At 40.6% G+C, this 17834-nt stretch overlaps 1 protein-coding gene across 1 annotated transcript in view; it reads left to right on the forward strand.

Moving 5' to 3' along the window:
• Nucleotides 1-17834, forward strand: part of LOC134350036 (solute carrier family 25 member 32-like) — a 31621-nt gene that overhangs the window by 9603 nt on the left and 4184 nt on the right. The window contains exons 4-6 of the mRNA XM_063054947.1: nucleotides 1610-1770; nucleotides 6448-6561; nucleotides 17248-17393. Of these exons, the coding sequence (XP_062911017.1) occupies nucleotides 1610-1770; nucleotides 6448-6561; nucleotides 17248-17393 (421 nt within the window). The remainder of the gene's footprint in view (nucleotides 1-1609; nucleotides 1771-6447; nucleotides 6562-17247; nucleotides 17394-17834) is intronic.

Raw genomic sequence — 17834 nt, forward strand, 5'->3', positions numbered from 1 at the left:
CCTCAATCTATGGTCTCTTTTGAGGACTCCTCATTTCACATTCTTGATATTTGTTGCTTACTTGTTTAATTTTTATTTATTTTTCCTTTGTACTTCCACAGTTTGTTGTCGTTTGCACATTGGTTGTTTGTCTGCCCTGTTGGGTGCAGTCTTTCATTGGTTCTGTTATTTCTTGGGGATAACTTCACTCAACTTCACTTGCCCTATCACTGAAATGTCCCCAGAACCTATGGACTCACTTTCAAGGACTCTTCGTCTCACGTTCTTGATACTTCATGTTGGGACAGTCTTCCTGCATGTTATAAGACTGCAAGTATTGAACTAGCCTTCTCCTGTGTGGTCTTTTTATGATGCAACCAATGTACTGTGTGATACAAGATTCTGGTGAATCAACTGAATAGATTTATTCATTTTCTAGCTGATTATTGTGTGTAGTGACTTCAAAGTTAAGTTGTAGGGTAGTGTTTGGGGTGATAGATTCAATGACATGTGGCTACCAACCAATCAGACATTGATTCATTGTCTTCTGATGGCTCCTGCTCTCCACGTGAACCTTTGGTGCTGGTGAACCTGCAAATTTCAGGATAGCAATAGAAACCATAAAGGAATTGTGTACAAATGCCAAATCTAAAATTTTCAATACTGGAGTGCATGATGTGGAGGAACCATGAGATGCTTGTGTACCACAAATGTTGCTACTTGGTCCTGTGGACTGTGAGCTATAATTTGTGGCTCCTCCAGTGCACATCAGGGGTCGGGGGTGGGGGGGTGCTTTTCCTCCAAGTAGATTAGTCTCTGACACTGAGAGGGCTCCCTTACTGCTAGGAGCAAGATTTCTTGTAATGTACTGTACAATATAGAGGCTTACTAATTAGGTGTATCCTGGGCATGGTTCGCTGATTTAATATTTCTGGCTCTGATGTAGTGAGTGACAGGGGATGGCTATCTTTCTGGTTATTGAATTTGTGGGAGTGAGATCTAGTGCCATTGTGCTACAAATATTGCTACTTGAGCAGTACATCCCAGTAGCCAAAGCTTTCAAATTGCATACATCTTGTTTTGGTTTGCTTCAGTTTTGGAGGTTGGTTCCACAGCCATCTGTTTGTTGTTGCTCTCTATGGTCAATACCCTGTCCTTGGAACAAAGGACCCATCTCTCCTATGAATATCCACTGTGAGGTTTTGAGGACTCCCTCAAATAAGTGGAATATTGCCTTTTTATTTGCCTCTTTCTTCATTTTTTTTTCCTGTTACATTAACCTCTCAGTGTCAGAGACACATTAATGGTTCATACCTTTGCTTAGGTTCCTCTAGAGCTGAAGGCTATGTTGCAGTCGCAATGGCATGTGCAAATGTCAGTTGAACTTTTAATGGGTCACATAAAAGAAATCAGTTGAAAGAAGAACACGTGCGCTATTCAAGAGATAAATAAAGAACATGGAGCATTGTTCTAATGCTTCTATTTCAGAGCATGTTATTTCTGAATCAGTTTTTAAAAAGCTCTTTGGTTTGATATTAAGCTATATTTGATTTATTTTAATATTAAATTGTACTGTTACTTAAATTAAGTATTTCAAGTAATAGAAGTAAATTTATCTGTTTCTGTGTAGGTGCAATGACTCTTTGCATTACAAATCCAATTTGGGTGACAAAGACACGATTGGTTCTGCAGTACGAAGCAGCTGTTGATCCATCAAAGAGAGTGTACAAAGGCATGTTTCATGCCCTTTTCAAAATATATCAGAATGAAGGTATTCATGGACTTTACAAGGTGAGATAATGGCAGCAGTAAGTTTTCTTTGAAGTTGCTAAGTATTTAATAAGAAAAAAATTTGTAATAGAAAATTGATAAGTTGGTATATTATTATGACTCGTACAAAGTGGAAAAACTTTATCTGCATGACATCCATACAGATCATTTCATCACATTAATACACTGAGCTACAGGTTGAGTACCCCAATCCAAAATTCCTAAATCCAAAGTTCATTTTTGAGGGCTGACATGACAATACAAATGGAAAATTCCATAAGGTGCTGAGAAGGTTCCCAGGCAATGCACAGGTCTCTGTGCACCACGGACAATTCTGAGAAGTGATCTCACACATGCAGTGAACGGAAGTTAATGAAAAATACAAAAACACTGCATAAAGCGAAAAATGAAGATCTCAATCGTGTACCATCAGTGTTGGAGTCAACATATTCTGCTTAACAGTATGATGATCATGAAACAAGCAAAAATCTATCACAACAAACTGAAAATCAAAGGTTATTGTGAATATTCAGCAGGGTGGTTGCAGAAATTTAAGAAAAGATGTAGCATTAAATTTTTAAAGCATCTGCTGATCACAAAAATCTTAACACCAGACCACGTCTACAATGCTGATTATTTTTATACCTTACATGAAACCTTAAAAAAAAGGGGTAAAATACAAATACAGTGTACTGTAACCTTTTATTCAAAACATGGCATCGCAGGTGGCGGCTGGAAGCCTGGCGTTGTTTATTGTTCAACAGCTGATTCAGGTATTCTCCTGATGCTGCCTTGTTGCTTTTGTTACCCTGCACACACTATATTTTCATTATATTAATGATAGGTAATAATTTTTATTGTGTGATGAACAAGTGTAAGACAAAGACACTTACTGGTAGCACATCAATTCAGAGTTGGAAATGATGGTGATCCAATGCTATTTCATTATACATTGCACAATCTGAAACACTTCTGGCCCTCAGCATTTTGGATTAAAAAAAACTGTAGTACAAGGGAAAAGCAGTAATAGAATGCAAAATAAAGTGTTACGGAGAATTTTTATTGTGAGGTGATTGTGCTTACTTGTTATAAGTTGCATAGAAATTAATGGTGAGGTGATCGTGCTCATCACTATTACAGTATAGGAGCTAGAATAAGATATTCAGCCACTAGAGCCTTCTCTGCCAAGAAAAAAAAATCATGGCAGAGAAATGAAAATGAAATAATACAGCACCTTTCCTGCGTCAATATTATTTTTGTCCCTTTTCCCATATCACTGGTTCCTCTAATAAAGCATGTTTAAGAATTCTGCCAATTTTTTGATTCAGATCATTTTATGATAAACTGAGTATGAAACTAAAATGGATTACATGGGGAATAGCAGTGGAAAGAAGGTACCAGTGGGATTAGTGTCGAGCCCCTGTGAGTATTGCCTCTTGACAGGCCAACACTTAAAATGTAACAAATAACCTGCTAGTGGAGCTCTGGGTGGAGTAGCATTTGTCTGATGGTGGTGGGGGAGTGGAATTTGTTGATATTTTGTGTTGAAATTATGCATCAGGCATTGTAGTACACATTTGTCTTCAAAGTTCAAAGTAAATGTATTATCAAAGTTCATATATGTCACCGTACACAACCCTGAGATTTGTGAAAGACCCCACCCAACAGGATGGACAGTCAACCAATGTGCAAGAGCTGACTAAGTGTGCAAATACAGTAGAGAAAATATAATGATTATAAATAAGCAATAAATATCAGGAACATGAGATTGAGTCCTTGAAAGCGAGTCCATTGCTTAAATGTATTCAGACAAAGGATTAATAGGAGACCAGGATCAGAATCAGGTTTAATATCACTGGCATATGTCATGAAATAATGTTGTTTTGTAGCAGCAATACATTGCAATCCATAATAAAACTATAAAATCTGTATTTTGCATATTTTAGCCCAGCTACACTAGGGGTAATTTACAGCATCTAATTAAGGTAACAGCAGATATGACTCTGCTGTGTGAGAGGGATCCAGAAGAGCCAGTGGAAATCCCCAAGGTAATAAGAAAAACGTGCAGACTCTGAAGGTCAGAACTGAACATGGGTTGCTGGAGCTTTGATGCAGCTGCACTGGCTGCAACTGCCCTCTGCAAACAATGGCATGCAGCATCAGGTAAATCTGGCATCTGTGGAGTCAGGATTGCATTCTTGTCAGTAACGACTATTTATCAGTGCCAAAAAGATGTCTTAAATAAACTCCAATACAGAGTTAACTTGTGTGTTTAATATGTTGTACATACTGTGTAACATTAACTAAGTCGCTTGTCTGGCACTTAAAGTATCCTGAATGCCCTGCCTTTGACGTTCAGCCAGCACGAAAATGCAGTGTGATCTTGCCTCCATGTTTCCCACTCAAGGTCTTGGCCTCCCTTGCTAATAATTGCATGCTAGGACAAAGTAGAAAAGAGAGCTTGCCTGAAAGTTATGGTGATAATCATTAGAGAAATCAAATAGATAAGGTTAAAATATTTTCGTAATAGTGTTTAAACTGGTCTCATTTTGGAGGGATATCAAATGATCATTATATTGAACTATTGCATTTATATTAAGAGAGAAGAACTCAAATAAGAGCCAATATGAGGGCATAGATGCAGAGCTAACTAAAGTGATCTGGCAAATTAGAATGAAGTGTCTTTTGAGATGGAAAGTCATATATTTAAGGGAATCTTTAAGGATTCAATTCAAGTTCAAGTACATTTGTTATCAACGTATGTATAAACTATACAACCTTGATTTGTCTGCGTACATGCAGCCACAAAACAAGAAACCCGAAATAACACTTTTTAAAAGAAATAAAGACCGACACTCAATGCTCAGAGAAAGAGGGGAAAAAAAAACAAAAAGCATGCAAACAATAGAAGCGAGCATGGCATTCCAAACCAAACAGATTTACATGTACATAGAATGGATACAGTCCAGCAAGAAAGCAAAATCCCACCTGCCACGAGTCAGAGTTGTACAGCACAGAAACAGGTTCTTTGGATTTGTCCCCTTTGAATATGTATCTTTCTGTGCCTTGCCTATTTAACTGCCTGTTCAAACACCTGAAGCACAATTGTGTCAGATTCTGATACACTTTGGCCACACGTTTCAGATAAACCACTTTTTTGTGATGTGGTCTTTTTCTTAAACTTAAACTTTCCCCTCAAACCCCTTTAAAAGTCCTCAGTCACACCTTAAACCTATGCCCTCTTGTTTTTGGTGCTCCTAAGAGAAATTCTGACCTTCTATCCTATCTATGTTTCTTTTTGGGCCACAATTTGGCTTCCTTTTAGCTCCAGTGAAAACAAACTCAGTTTATCAAATCTCTCCCCTTAACTAAATTCCTGAAATCCAGGCAACAGCCTGATTAATCTCCCCTCTTCTTTCTCCAGTGCAACCAAGTTTTTCCTATTATGTACGAGAACTGTACACAATACTCCAAGTCTAACCAGCATTTTGCAAAGTAGTAATGTAACATCCCGATTTTTATATTCTGTGACCTGATCTATGAAGGCAGATATGCCACATGCTACCTTCACCACCCTATCTACCGGTGTTCCCACTTTCTGGGAACTATGGACTTAAAACCCCAAGGTCCTTCAGTTAATTCATAGTGCCCTATCAGTTATTGTATATATTCCATACCTGTCTGATTCCCCAACTTTTTGGGATTACATACTATCTGTCAACAGTCTGTCAGTTCTCCATTTGATCTAAGCCCTGCTGTAGTCTGGGATATCTAACTCACTGTACAGCACACCGCCAAATTTCATGTCATCCTCAAACTTACTAACTTCTGCCTCCTACATTCCTATCAAGTCATTGATAAATCACAAACAGCAAGGGTTCTAGCACCAATCCTTGTACATCATTCAATAAGAATCCCTCTGCTACTTCTCTCTGCCTCCTATTATCAGGACAATTTTCAATTTGGTTAGCTAGCTTGCTTTGGCTTTCATGTGCCTTAACTGTCTGAACTAGACAGCCTGTGGGACTTTGTTTATCTGGATCAACTTTACTAAAGCATTTAACACCTACCACCTTGCCTTCATTAATCTTCTTAGTCCCCTCCTGCCTTTGTTACCTGCAGTTAACAAAAATAAAGGTGGTGTCAGTGCTGAGGAAAGAAAGTATGTAACATATACAAAGACAGGTAGCAGATCAGATGATGAGATATGTGATAAAAAAAATGGAATTGATTGACTATAAGATTATGAAGGAAGGTGTCGCATTTTGATCAGTCAAAATAGGGTAATACTTACACAATTAAGTGGTAGTCCCCTGGAGTGCATTACAGATCAGAAACCTAGAGGTACAGGTGCATGGTTCCTTGAAAGTGGTGACACAGGTAGAAGGTGAAGAAGTCTGCTTGCCTTCATGTTTGGAGCGTTGAGTATAGGAGTCGGTATGTAATGTTACAGCTATACAAGTCATTGGTGACACTACCCTTGTGTTCTTTTCTAATCACCCAACTATAGGAAGGATGTCATTAAGTGGGAAAGAGTACAGAAAAGATTCATAAAAATGTTGCCAGACTTGTGCTATTTTTTTAAAATCTGTTTTTTTTAATCTAGTTGATGGTACTTAATTGAATTACAGTACATCCACAGAAAAATTTAATGCCGGAGGTATATACTAAACTCTTGTTGTATCTGCATTTGTGTAGGGATTTGTACCTGGGCTTTTTGGTACATCGCACGGTGCTCTCCAGTTCATGGCTTATGAGGAGCTGAAGAAAGAATACAATAATTACAAGAATCGGGCAGCAAGTGCAAAACTAGTGAGTTTGTTTTTCACGGCATGGTTGAAACTAATAAATGCACTTACAGTGCCTTTCTAACTAAATTCCTTGTTGTCAATATCCACTGCTTTGCCTTCATCAACTTCCCTGGTAACTTCCTTGAAAAACGCTTTAAGATTGGTTAGACATGACCTACTGCGCACAAAGCCAGGTTGACCATCCCTAATTAGACCCTGTCTAGCCGAATACTTGTACATTTGGATCCTTAGAATACTTTCCAATAACTTACCTGCTACTGATGTTAGGCTTACTGATCCATTATTTCCTGGCTTGTTGTTAAAGCCTTTCATAAATAACGAGCAACATTAGCTGTCCTCCAATCCTCGGGCTCCTCTCCCATGACTAAGGATGTTTTAAATAGTGCCCTGCAGTTTCTGCACTAGCCTCCCAAAGAGTCGAAGGGAACGTCTTGTCAAGACCTGGGAATGTATCCACCCTAATTTTTCTCAAACACATTTTCTGTGATCTGTATAGGGTCCATGACCTCACTGCTGCTTTGCCTCACTTCTAGAGACTCCCTGTCCATCTCCTGAGTAAATATAGATGCAAATAAAGCATTTAAGATCTAATTTCTTTTTGTTCCTTGCATAGATGACCTCTCAGATATTTGCTCTCCTTTTGCTCTTAATCTATCTGTAGAAGCTGTAGTTGTTCTTCACCTTGTCTGCTAGAGCAACCTCGTGTCTTTTAATCCCTTTGATTTCCTTCTTAAGTGTTCTCTTGCATTTCTTATACTCAATAACTTCATTTGCTACTTTCTGCCTGTACCTGCTATTCACCTTCTTCTTAACCATGGCCTCAAGATATCTTGACCACCAAGGATCCTTAAACATATTATCCTTGTGCCTTTTATTCTGACAGGAACATAAACTCTATGCTCTCAAAATTTCACTTTTGATAGCCTCTCACTTACCAAGTGCATTTTTGCCAGAAAATAACCCATCCCAATCCAACTTGCCAAATCCTTTCTGATACCATCAAAAATGGCCTTTCACCAATTTAGAATCTCAACCCAAAGACCAGACCTATCCTTCTCCGTAATTATCTTGAAACTAATGGCGCGATGATCTCCAGGTGCAAAGTGTTCCCCCACACAAAGTTCTGATACCTGCCCCATCACATTTCCTAAGTAGAAGATCTGATATTACTCTTTCTGGTTGGGACCTCCATGTACTGATTAAGGAAACTTTTCTGAGTACATTTGACAGACTCTATCCCATCCTGACCTTTTACAACATGAGAGTCATAGTTAATATGGGGGAAGTTAAAATCACGTACCATCGCAACCTTATATTCTTCGCAACTGTCTTCAGTCTCTACAAACTTGCTCCTCTAAATCCTGTGAACTGTTGGGTGGTCTATAATATAATCCCTCTAATGTTGTCATCCCTTTCTCATTCCTCATTTCTACCCATATAACCTCCACTCTGTTCTGTTGGAGCACTGCCGTCACATTTCCCTGACTCATCATGCCACCATTCCCCTCTTTAATCTCTCCCATTCTATCATGTCTAAAGAACCGGACCCTAGAACATTGAATGCTGCCCCACTTGCAAACAAGTCTCACTAATGTCTACAATGTCACATGCTGATCCATATCCTAAGCTCATCCACCTTTCCTACAATACTCCTTGCATTGAAATGTACACAACTCAGGGCATTGGTCCCAACATGCTCAATCTATCATTGCTTACTTTGTACGTAGGCTTAACAACGTCTTTCCCCAAACTACTCCACTATCAGTTCTGGCACTCTGGTTCCCATCCCCCGCAACTGTAGTCCCTGTGCAGCATTAGCAAACCTTCCGTAAGGAAAGCAGCAACAGTAAGATGGTGACATTTTGTAGGCAGCAAACAAAACTACAAACTATTCTATTAATTATACTACTTATAATTATTTGGGAAAGTTTTCTGGACTTTGATCACTGCAATCCACAGCCTGTAATTTCCATTTGGGAGTTGTGTTTTTGAACCATCTATACAACTTGCTGTTTTTGTGGCATTCTGAAGGATTCAGCGATTAGACTCTCTAGAATGCAGGTACAGCCACAGTGGCCAGTGCTGGAGTGGACTTGGGTATGAATTGAAATGGTGGAGCCCAGGCCCGAGAGAGGAAAACAAACTGATATTTAGCTGACAACACTGAGCCAGATAAAAAAAATAATCAAGGGGTTGAGGCAGAGGTCTTCAGCTCACTAATCCAAGAGGCTTTATTCACTTCAGCACTGAACTGGGTCCGTGGCTGTGGCCTGCAACCATCAGGCTCCTGGACCACTTGTAGCACTGGAATTGCTTCGCAGCTGTGGACTGTATGGCTGCATAATTCATGAGGTGCTTACACAAGGCCTGAGTGTGCACCCTGAGGTCGTTCGTTCCATTCCGAATAAGGCTGCTGCACATTGAGTGGTTCCCAGGAGTTGGGGAGGTATCTGGTGGAGTTTAGAATGGTGTGTCTGTTTCAGAGTCTGGTGTTGGACATCTGAACACTGTAGTCTGCTCAACAATGCCATATTGTCTTTGATGCTGCCTTGGAGGGAATACTTGACCTTCAAATGCACTTCGTAGATTTTGTAAAGATAGTATTGGTGTATTTTTTCAATGCCTAGAGATGCTTGCAATTGATAATCCAGACCTCAGAAGCACGTAGAAGAACCTCTGCTGCCCATTACAACATGAGTTTTGCACTAGGTCTGAGGTCTTGGCCTTCAAATACCTTTCTCAACTGACCAAAGACACTACTAGCACAATGAAGGAGCTAGTGATTTTCAGCACTTATGGCTACTTTTACCAAGAGAAAGTTGCCAAGATGTGGGAAGTGGCCTGTGTTTTCCAGGGTCGTCTTGTTGCTGTTGTTGGAGGGTGGTGCGGTGCAGCAGAGGAGCTGGTACATAGAAGACCTTGCTCTTCTGAACGGTAAGCGTAAGACCCATTCTCTTATGAATGGTGAGCCAATTGATAATATCTTGGGCTTTAAGCATGCAGAAATGCCTGCATCATCTGCATTCTGCAGCTAAACCACTGACTAAGGTTCATGTAACCTTCATCCGTGGATTGGACAGCTTTGCATTTTAAAAGCCAGCTTTTATCTCATGGGGAAATTCTTGGTGGGAGGCACTTTTTTTTTACAGTGCCATAACAGGCCCTTCCAGCCCGGTGATCCCACTCTGCCCAACCACAGCCTTGTGGCTAATTAACCTACAAAACCGTGTGAATTTGGAACGTGGGAGGAAATCCATATAGTCACGGGGAGAACATCCTTCCAGACGGTGGTGGGAATGGAAGCCTTGTCGCTGACACTGTAATAACATTAGGCTACCCACCATGCTACTATGCCGCCCCCGTCAAGAAAGATTAAGTGAAGTTTTTGGGCAATGGCTTTGTTGGGCACCAGTCTTCATTGAGAGAGGTTCTGTTGTGGACTCAGAGTATCAGGGCAATCATTGTCTGGAATACATTTCAATGAATTTTTTTACTACCATATTGCTCGAAGACAAAAACACAATTCTTCAAGCACTCAGCGCCTAAAGCACCATTATTGAGGCTATTTCAGTTCACGGTGATGCCTCTCGAAATGCCATGTCCTCAGAACACTTTCTGGTTTTGGATCTCTTGCATTTGTAATTTCTATTTCTTCCTGTTGTAACAAGTTAGTTTTAATTCTTTTAATTTTACTGGATGAGCTTTCTCTTGGTATATGATTGAGAAGGTCAGATTGACTTCTGTGGTTGCAAGCAAAAGCAATTTAGGAGCAACATTTGATCTAATAACGGGTGAAAATTCTGATTTCCTTGCTTATGTCAGTAAAGCTTACAGAACAAATTTACTTGGTAGTTTGAGAGTTCATCTTTGCAATTCCAGTGTTCAAAATGATTCATCTTTGCAAGGAATGTGTCCAATGTCCATGAATCTGTGGAAATTATATATCTGAAAATTATCATTCACACACCTCTAAGTGCTTTCACAGGCTTAGTAAACTTTAAGAAAAGACATTAAAGGCTTACCCTCACAACGTTATGCCAGCAAGGACAATTGAGTGTGGTCTTATTTCTCGAAATTAGCAATTCTGAATTCCATTTTGATTTAAGATACATTAATCATCTCTTTGTTAATGTTACTGTCAGCCTTTATAGATGTTGACTTGTTGCGAGGAAGACTAAAAATGTCTGCTGGATAAAAACTTTTAATTAGAATTGCCATAGTTACTTAATCCAACAAAGCAGGTTTATGAGATTGTGACAGTTATTTTTGTTTTGTGTTCAAAATGAACTAGCAGTTTTTCATATAAAAGCCACTGAAGCTCCATGTGTACTAAGCGAGTTTGGTGTTCCTCTTAATCTCTTAATTAAACAAAACATGTTCTGCTGTTTGATTAACTTCCTGAGAGTAAAGTACAAAAGTATAGTTTGTGGATTTTTAGGAATCTTTTTTCCTGCTCATCTTTTGATAGTCAGGCAGTGAAATGCTATACATTCAAGAGATTTATTTCTTTCAACTGTTCTTTAATCTCACCATCAGCGGTGACCTACAGTGCTTGCTGAACACCAATGTTAAATATTCATTGAGGATCTTGCACACCCACTTTCTTTGGCTCTGCACATAAATCCTCTCTTTTGTTCTTAGATTGGACCTATTTTTTCCTCCACCTGCTCTTTCTTGCTCCTAATGTGTGTATAAAATGCCTTTGGTTTCTCCTTAATCCTACTTGCCAAGGATGGCTCATGATCCCTTTTAGCCCTCCTAATTTCTTGCTGAAATTCTTTCCTGGTTCCTTTACATTGGTCAAGAGGCTTGTCTGATTTTAGTTTCTTAAACTTTGCATATGTTTCCTTTTCCTTTTGGGCTAAATTTAGTGTTCTTTATCACCCAAATTTGGAAAGTGTTTGGACCTTTTGCATCTTCACAGGCATAGACTGCTCCTGAGCTCTAATCACCTGGCCTCATGGAGTTTGGTGCAGCAAAATGCAGGCCTTACTGGCTGAAAGCTTCTGTAATGGTTGCAGGAGCATCTGGTGGGATGGAAGAACAAAGATCCCAGGAGTGGGTGTGTTAGTGACCTTCCGAAATGTGGGGTTGGTCAGTTCCAGTCGAGACCTGATATGACTAGATCAGCAATTTCTATTGTCTCACAATTAAATAGAGTACTATTTGCATTGTAATTCTTGTTCGCAGAATTGGTACTTAAGATCAAGTAAGTGGTTTTGCATAAATAACTGGCAGCAAAGACATCTTAATGGATCCATTGATTTTTTTTTTGTGAAGTGTTGCTGACCTATTATTCAATACAGAGGAAGCTTCAAAACCTGATTAATGGCGAACATGCAAAATTAGCATTATATGATCGAATTACTGGGCATACATATTGCCCCTGTGAACAAATCCCCCAAATATTTTGAAAATATGTTAATTGAGATAATGTAAATAATAAAGGTGTTGACTTGCGGTGTTTAAATCCAAGGTACTGTTAGAAGTTAGAAACGAGGCGTAAAACTTATTGCTTCATGATCATTTTATTAAGAGTTGATCAAAGAGAACACAAACAGAAACAGGCGGTCTTACTAGTTGATGAAGAGGATCGAAAGATTATGTCATGGTGGATAGATTAGTAGGCACACTGAAGCAAGTTTGAACTATTCTGTTAATGATCGCCTTCAAGCGGTAAAAACCCTGTAAATTTTGATAAGGCATATTAGCAAGAATAATATGACTCATAATATTGAACAACCCCCAGCTTCTGAGACTTGGATGAATCCAATCAAAGAAATCCTATCCATCAGATTCCTGTATTTTAGCTGTTTCTTTATGAATATGATCAGCCAAATTAGTTACGTCTTCAGATTCATGCTACGTATGTACAACGCTCTTTCCCTATTACTGCATGTTTCCCCCCCACCTCCAAATACTAAGAGGAGATCTAACTCCATACGATTTTGTAGAACCACTTGCACATGGCAACCATTTCTTTATTTTTCCCAAGGCTTCAGCAGTGTCATTGGTTACTCTTTATAAAATTGCAGCAACATTTTTAATCTCTCTTATACTCCTTGCAACACCATAAAATCAGATTAAAATTGATGCAAAATGATCTCCTTCTGAAATGTCTCGTTTACTTTTAGATTCAGTAGATAATATAGAAACATAGAAACATAGAAAATAGGTGCAGGAGTAGGCCATTCGGCCCTTCGAGCCTGCACCGCCATTTATTATGATCATGGCTGATCATCCAACTCAGAACCCAGCCTTCCCTCCATACCCCCTGACCCCTGTAGCCACAAGGGCCATATCTAACTTCCTTTTAAACATAGCTAATGAACTGGCCTCAACAGTTTGCTGTGGCAGAGAATTCCACAGATTCACCACTCTCTGTGTGAAGAAGTTTTTCCTAATCTCGGTCCTAAAAGGCTTCCCCTCTATCCTCAAACTGTGACCCCTCGTTCTGGACCTCCCCAACATCGGGAACAATCTTCCCGCATCTAGCCTGTCCAATCCCTTTAGGATCTTATACGTTTCAATCAGATCCCCCCTCAATCTTCTAAATTCCAACGAGTACAAGCCCAGTTCATCCAGTCTTTCTTCATATGAAAGACCTGCCATCCCAGGAATCAATCTGGTGAACCTTCTTTGTACTCCCTCTATGGCAAAGATGTCTTTCCTCAGATTAGGGGACCAAAACTGCACACAATACTCCAGGTGTGGTCTCACCAAGGCCTTGTACAACTGCAGTAGTACCTCCCTGCTCCTGTACTCGAATCCTCTCGCTATAAATGCCAGCATACCGTTCGCCTTTTTCACCGCCTGCTGTACCTGCATGCCCACTTTCAATGACTGGTGTATAATGACACCCAGGTCTCGTTGCACCTCCCCTTTTCCTAATCGGCCACCATTCAGATAATAATCTGTTTTCCTATTTTTGCCACCAAAGTGGATAACTTCACATTTATCCACATTAAATTGCATCTGCCATGAGTTTGCCCACTCACCCAACCTATCCAAGTCACCCTGCATCCTCTTAGCATCCTCCTCACTGCTAACACTGCCACCCAGCTTCGTGTCATCCGCAAACTTGGAGATGCTGCATTTAATTCCCTCATCCAAGTCATTAATATATATTGTAAACAACTGGGGTCCCAGCACTGAGCCTTGCGGTACCCCACTAGTCACCGCCTGCCATTCTGAAAAGGTCCCGTTTATTCCCACTCTTTGCTTCCTGTCTGCTAACCAATTCTCCACCCACACCAATACCTTACCCCCAATACCGTGTGCTTTAAGTTTGCACACTAATCTCCTGTGTGGGACCTTGTCAAAAGCCTTTTGAAAATCCAAATATACCACATCCACTGGTTCTCCCCTATCCACTCTACTAGTTACATCCTCAAAAAATTCTATGAGATTCGTCAGACATGATTTTCCTTTCACAAATCCATGCTGACTTTGTCCGATCATTTCACCGCTTTCCAAATGTGCTGTTATCACATCCTTGATAACTGACTCCAGCAGTTTCCCCACCACCGACGTTAGGCTAACCGGCCTATAATTCCCCGGTTTCTCTCTCCCTCCTTTTTTAAAAAGTGGGGTTACATTAGCCACCCTCCAATCCTCAGGAACTAGTCCAGAATCTAACGAGTTTTGAAAAATTATCACTAATGCATCCACTATTTCTTGGGCTACTTCCTTAAGCACTCTGGGATGCAGACCATCTGGCCCTGGGGATTTATCTGCCTTCAATCCCTTCAATTTACCTAACACCACTTCCCTACTAACATGTATTTCGCTCAGTTCCTCCATCTCACTGGACCCTCTGTCCCTTACTATTTCTGGAAGATTATTTATGTCCTCCTTAGTGAAGACAGAACCAAAGTAATTATTCAATTGGTCTGCCATGTCCTTGCTCCCCATAATCAATTCACCTGTTTCTGTTTGCAGGGGACCTACATTTGTCTTTATCAGTCTTTTCCTTTTTACATATCTATAAAAGCTTTTACAGTCTGTTTTTATGTTCTCTGCCAGTTTTCTCTCATAATCTTTTTTCCCCTTCCTAATTAAGCCCTTTGTCCTCCTCTGCTGAACTCTGAATTTCTCCCAGTCCTCAGGTGAGCCACTTTCTCTGGCTAATTTGTATGCTACTTCTTTGGAATTGATACTATCCCTAATTTCTCTTGTCAGCCACGGGTGCACTACCTTCCTTGATTTATTCTTTTGCCAAACTGGGATGAACAATTGTTGTAGTTCATCCATGCAACCTTTAAATGCCTGCCATTGCATATCCACCGTCAATCCTTTAAGTGTCATTTGCCAGTCTATCTTAGCTAATTCACGACTCATACCTTCAAAGTTACCCCTCTTTAAGTTCAGAACCTTTGTTTCTGAATTAACTACGTCACTCTCCATGTTAATGAAGAATTCCACCATATTATGGTCACTCTTACCCAAGGGGCCTCTCATGACAAGATCACTAATTAACCCTTCCTCATTGCTCAATACCCAGTCCAGAATAGCCTGCTCTCTAGTCGGTTCCTCGACATGTTGGTTCAAAAAACCATCCCGCATACATTCCAAGAAATCCTCTTCCTCAGCACCTTTACCAATTTGGTTCACCCAGTCTACATGTAGATTGAAGTCACCCATTATAACTGCTGTTCCTTTATTGCACACATTTCTAATTTCCTGTTTAATACCATCTCCGACCTCACTACTACTGTTAGGTGGCCTGTACACAACTCCCACCAGCGTCTTCTGCCCCTTAGTGTTACGCAGCTCTACCCATATCGATTCCACATCTTCCCGGCTTATGTCCTTCCTTTCTATTGCGTTAATCTCTTTTTTAACCAGCAACGCCACCCCACCTCCCCTTCCTTCATGTCTATCCCTCCTGAATATTGAATATCCCTGAACGTTGAGCTCCCATCCCTGGTCACCCTGGAGCCATGTCTCTGTGATCCCAACTATATCATAATCATTAATAACAATCTGCACTTTCAATTCATCCACCTTATTACGAATGCTCCTTGCATTGACACATAAAGCCTTCAGGCGCTCTTTTACAACTCTCTTAGCCCTTTTTAATGCTTGCCCTGGATTTGTCGGCCTGCCACTTTTACTTTTCCCCTTTGTACTTTTCACTTCTACGCTCACTTTACACCCCTCTGTCTCTCTGCACTGGTTCCCATCCCTCTGTTGTGAACTAACCTCCTCACACCTAGCCTCTTTAATTTGATTCCCACCCCCCAACCATTCTAGTTTAAAGTCACCTCAGTAGCCCCCGCTAATCTCCCTGCCAGGATATTGGTCCCCCTAGGATTTAAGTGTAACCCGTCCTTTTTGTACAGGTCACACCTGCGCCAAAAGAGGTCCCAATGATCCAAAAACTTGAATCCCTGCCCCCTGCTCCAATCCCTCAGCCACGCATTTATCCTCCACCTCATCGCATTCCTACTCTCACTGTCGCGTGGCACAGGCAGTAATCCCGAGATTACTACCTTTGCGGTCCTTTTTCTCAACTCCCTTCCTAGCTCCCTATATTCTTCTTTCAGGACCTCATCCCTTTTCCTACCTATGTCATTGGTACCTATATGTACCAGGACCTCTGGCTCTTCACCCTCCCACTTCAGGATATCTTGGACACGATCAGAAATATCCCGGACCCTGGCACCAGGGAGGCAAACTACCATCCGAGTCTCTGGACTGCGTCCACAGAATCGCCTATCTGACCCCCTTACTATCGAGTCCCCTATCACAACTGCCCTCCTCTTCCTTGCCCTACCCTTCTGAGCTACAGGGCCAGACTCTGTGCTGGAGGCAGGGCCACTGTCGCTTCCCCCGGGTAAGCTGTCCCCCCCAACAGTACTCAAACAGGAGTAGCTGTTGTTAAGGGGCACAGCTGCCGGGGTACTCCCCATCACCTGCCTTTTCCCCTTCCCCCTCCTAACCGTGACCCACTTGTCTGCCTCCCGTGGCCCCGGCGTGACCACCTGCCTTCCACTCCTCTCTATCACCTCCTCGCTCTCCCTGACCAGACGAAGGTCATCGAGCTGCAGCTCCAGTTCCGTAACGCGGTCCCTTAGGAGCTGCATCTCGATGCACTTGGCGCAGATGTAGACGTCCGTATGTGTGTATGTCTCCTGGCAGGAAAATCATATCCTAAGATCCTAACTAATTGCTTGGAAGAGAGGTGAAAGCTCTATTTCCGTATTGCTCCATGAAGATTCTAAATCTTTACAATTGTCCTAACTGACTATTGTTGGATTTTTTTAGAGGTCAGGAATGAAGCATAAAACTTGTTGCTTCATGGTCATTTTATTAAGAGTTGATCAAGGGGAACAGAACAGTGACAAGGGGTTTTTAGTAGTTGATGAAGAGGATCTAAAGATAGCACCTAGCATAAAACAGCTACTTTTATACCCAAAAAATAAGAACATTCAATAGATAATAATCCAATTAGAAAATACTTATTTAATACTGTAGTAAAGTTAACCAAGGAGAAAATACTAGCCATTTAATGAAAGAACAAAGAAGCATCCTGAATTATACACAGTAAAGCCTCTAGAGTCATATTAAACTGTTACGTATATAAATGCTACTTAAAATACAAGCATAATTACAATTAAATGTTGGATCTAACAAAGGTTGATGAGAATATTAATGATTAATTTTTGTTTCTCTTCTATATTAGAATACCTTAGAATACATAACGATGGCAGCAATGTCCAAAGTATTTGCTGTATCAGCAACATATCCATATCAAGTGATACGTGCTAGGCTGCAGGATCAACATACCCAGTACTCAGGGACAATGAGTGCCATATGGAGAACGTTCAGGTAAGATTTTTAAAAAAGACTTTGAACGAGGTTAAATCGCTGCTGTACCATTTAACAGTAACATTGCAGATCTGAATATAACCATACCTTCACATTGCTGTTGTATTTTGCAGTGACCTTTGAACCCCTTTCTTATTAAGAATCCATTTGCCTCAACCTTGAAAGTATTCATAGGTGGCTAAGGAGTAGGTCAATTGGTATTGTAAATTATCCTGTAATTAGACTAGGGTTAAATAGGTGGGCTGTGCTGCTTGTTGGGCCAGAAGGGCCTGTTCTGGTTTTTTTCGCTAAATAAAATAAATGAGAAGAGAGTTCCAATGCCTCATGACCCTCTGAGACAGGGGTTCACTACTGGGGTCCAAGGACCCCTTTCTTAATTGTATTGGTCCATGGCATAAAAATGGTTAGGAACCCCATCTCTGAGAGAGGTAATTTTTTGTT

Source organism: Mobula hypostoma, chromosome 1 (assembly GCF_963921235.1).
Source record: "Mobula hypostoma chromosome 1, sMobHyp1.1, whole genome shotgun sequence".
NCBI lineage: Eukaryota > Metazoa > Chordata > Chondrichthyes > Myliobatiformes > Myliobatidae > Mobula > Mobula hypostoma.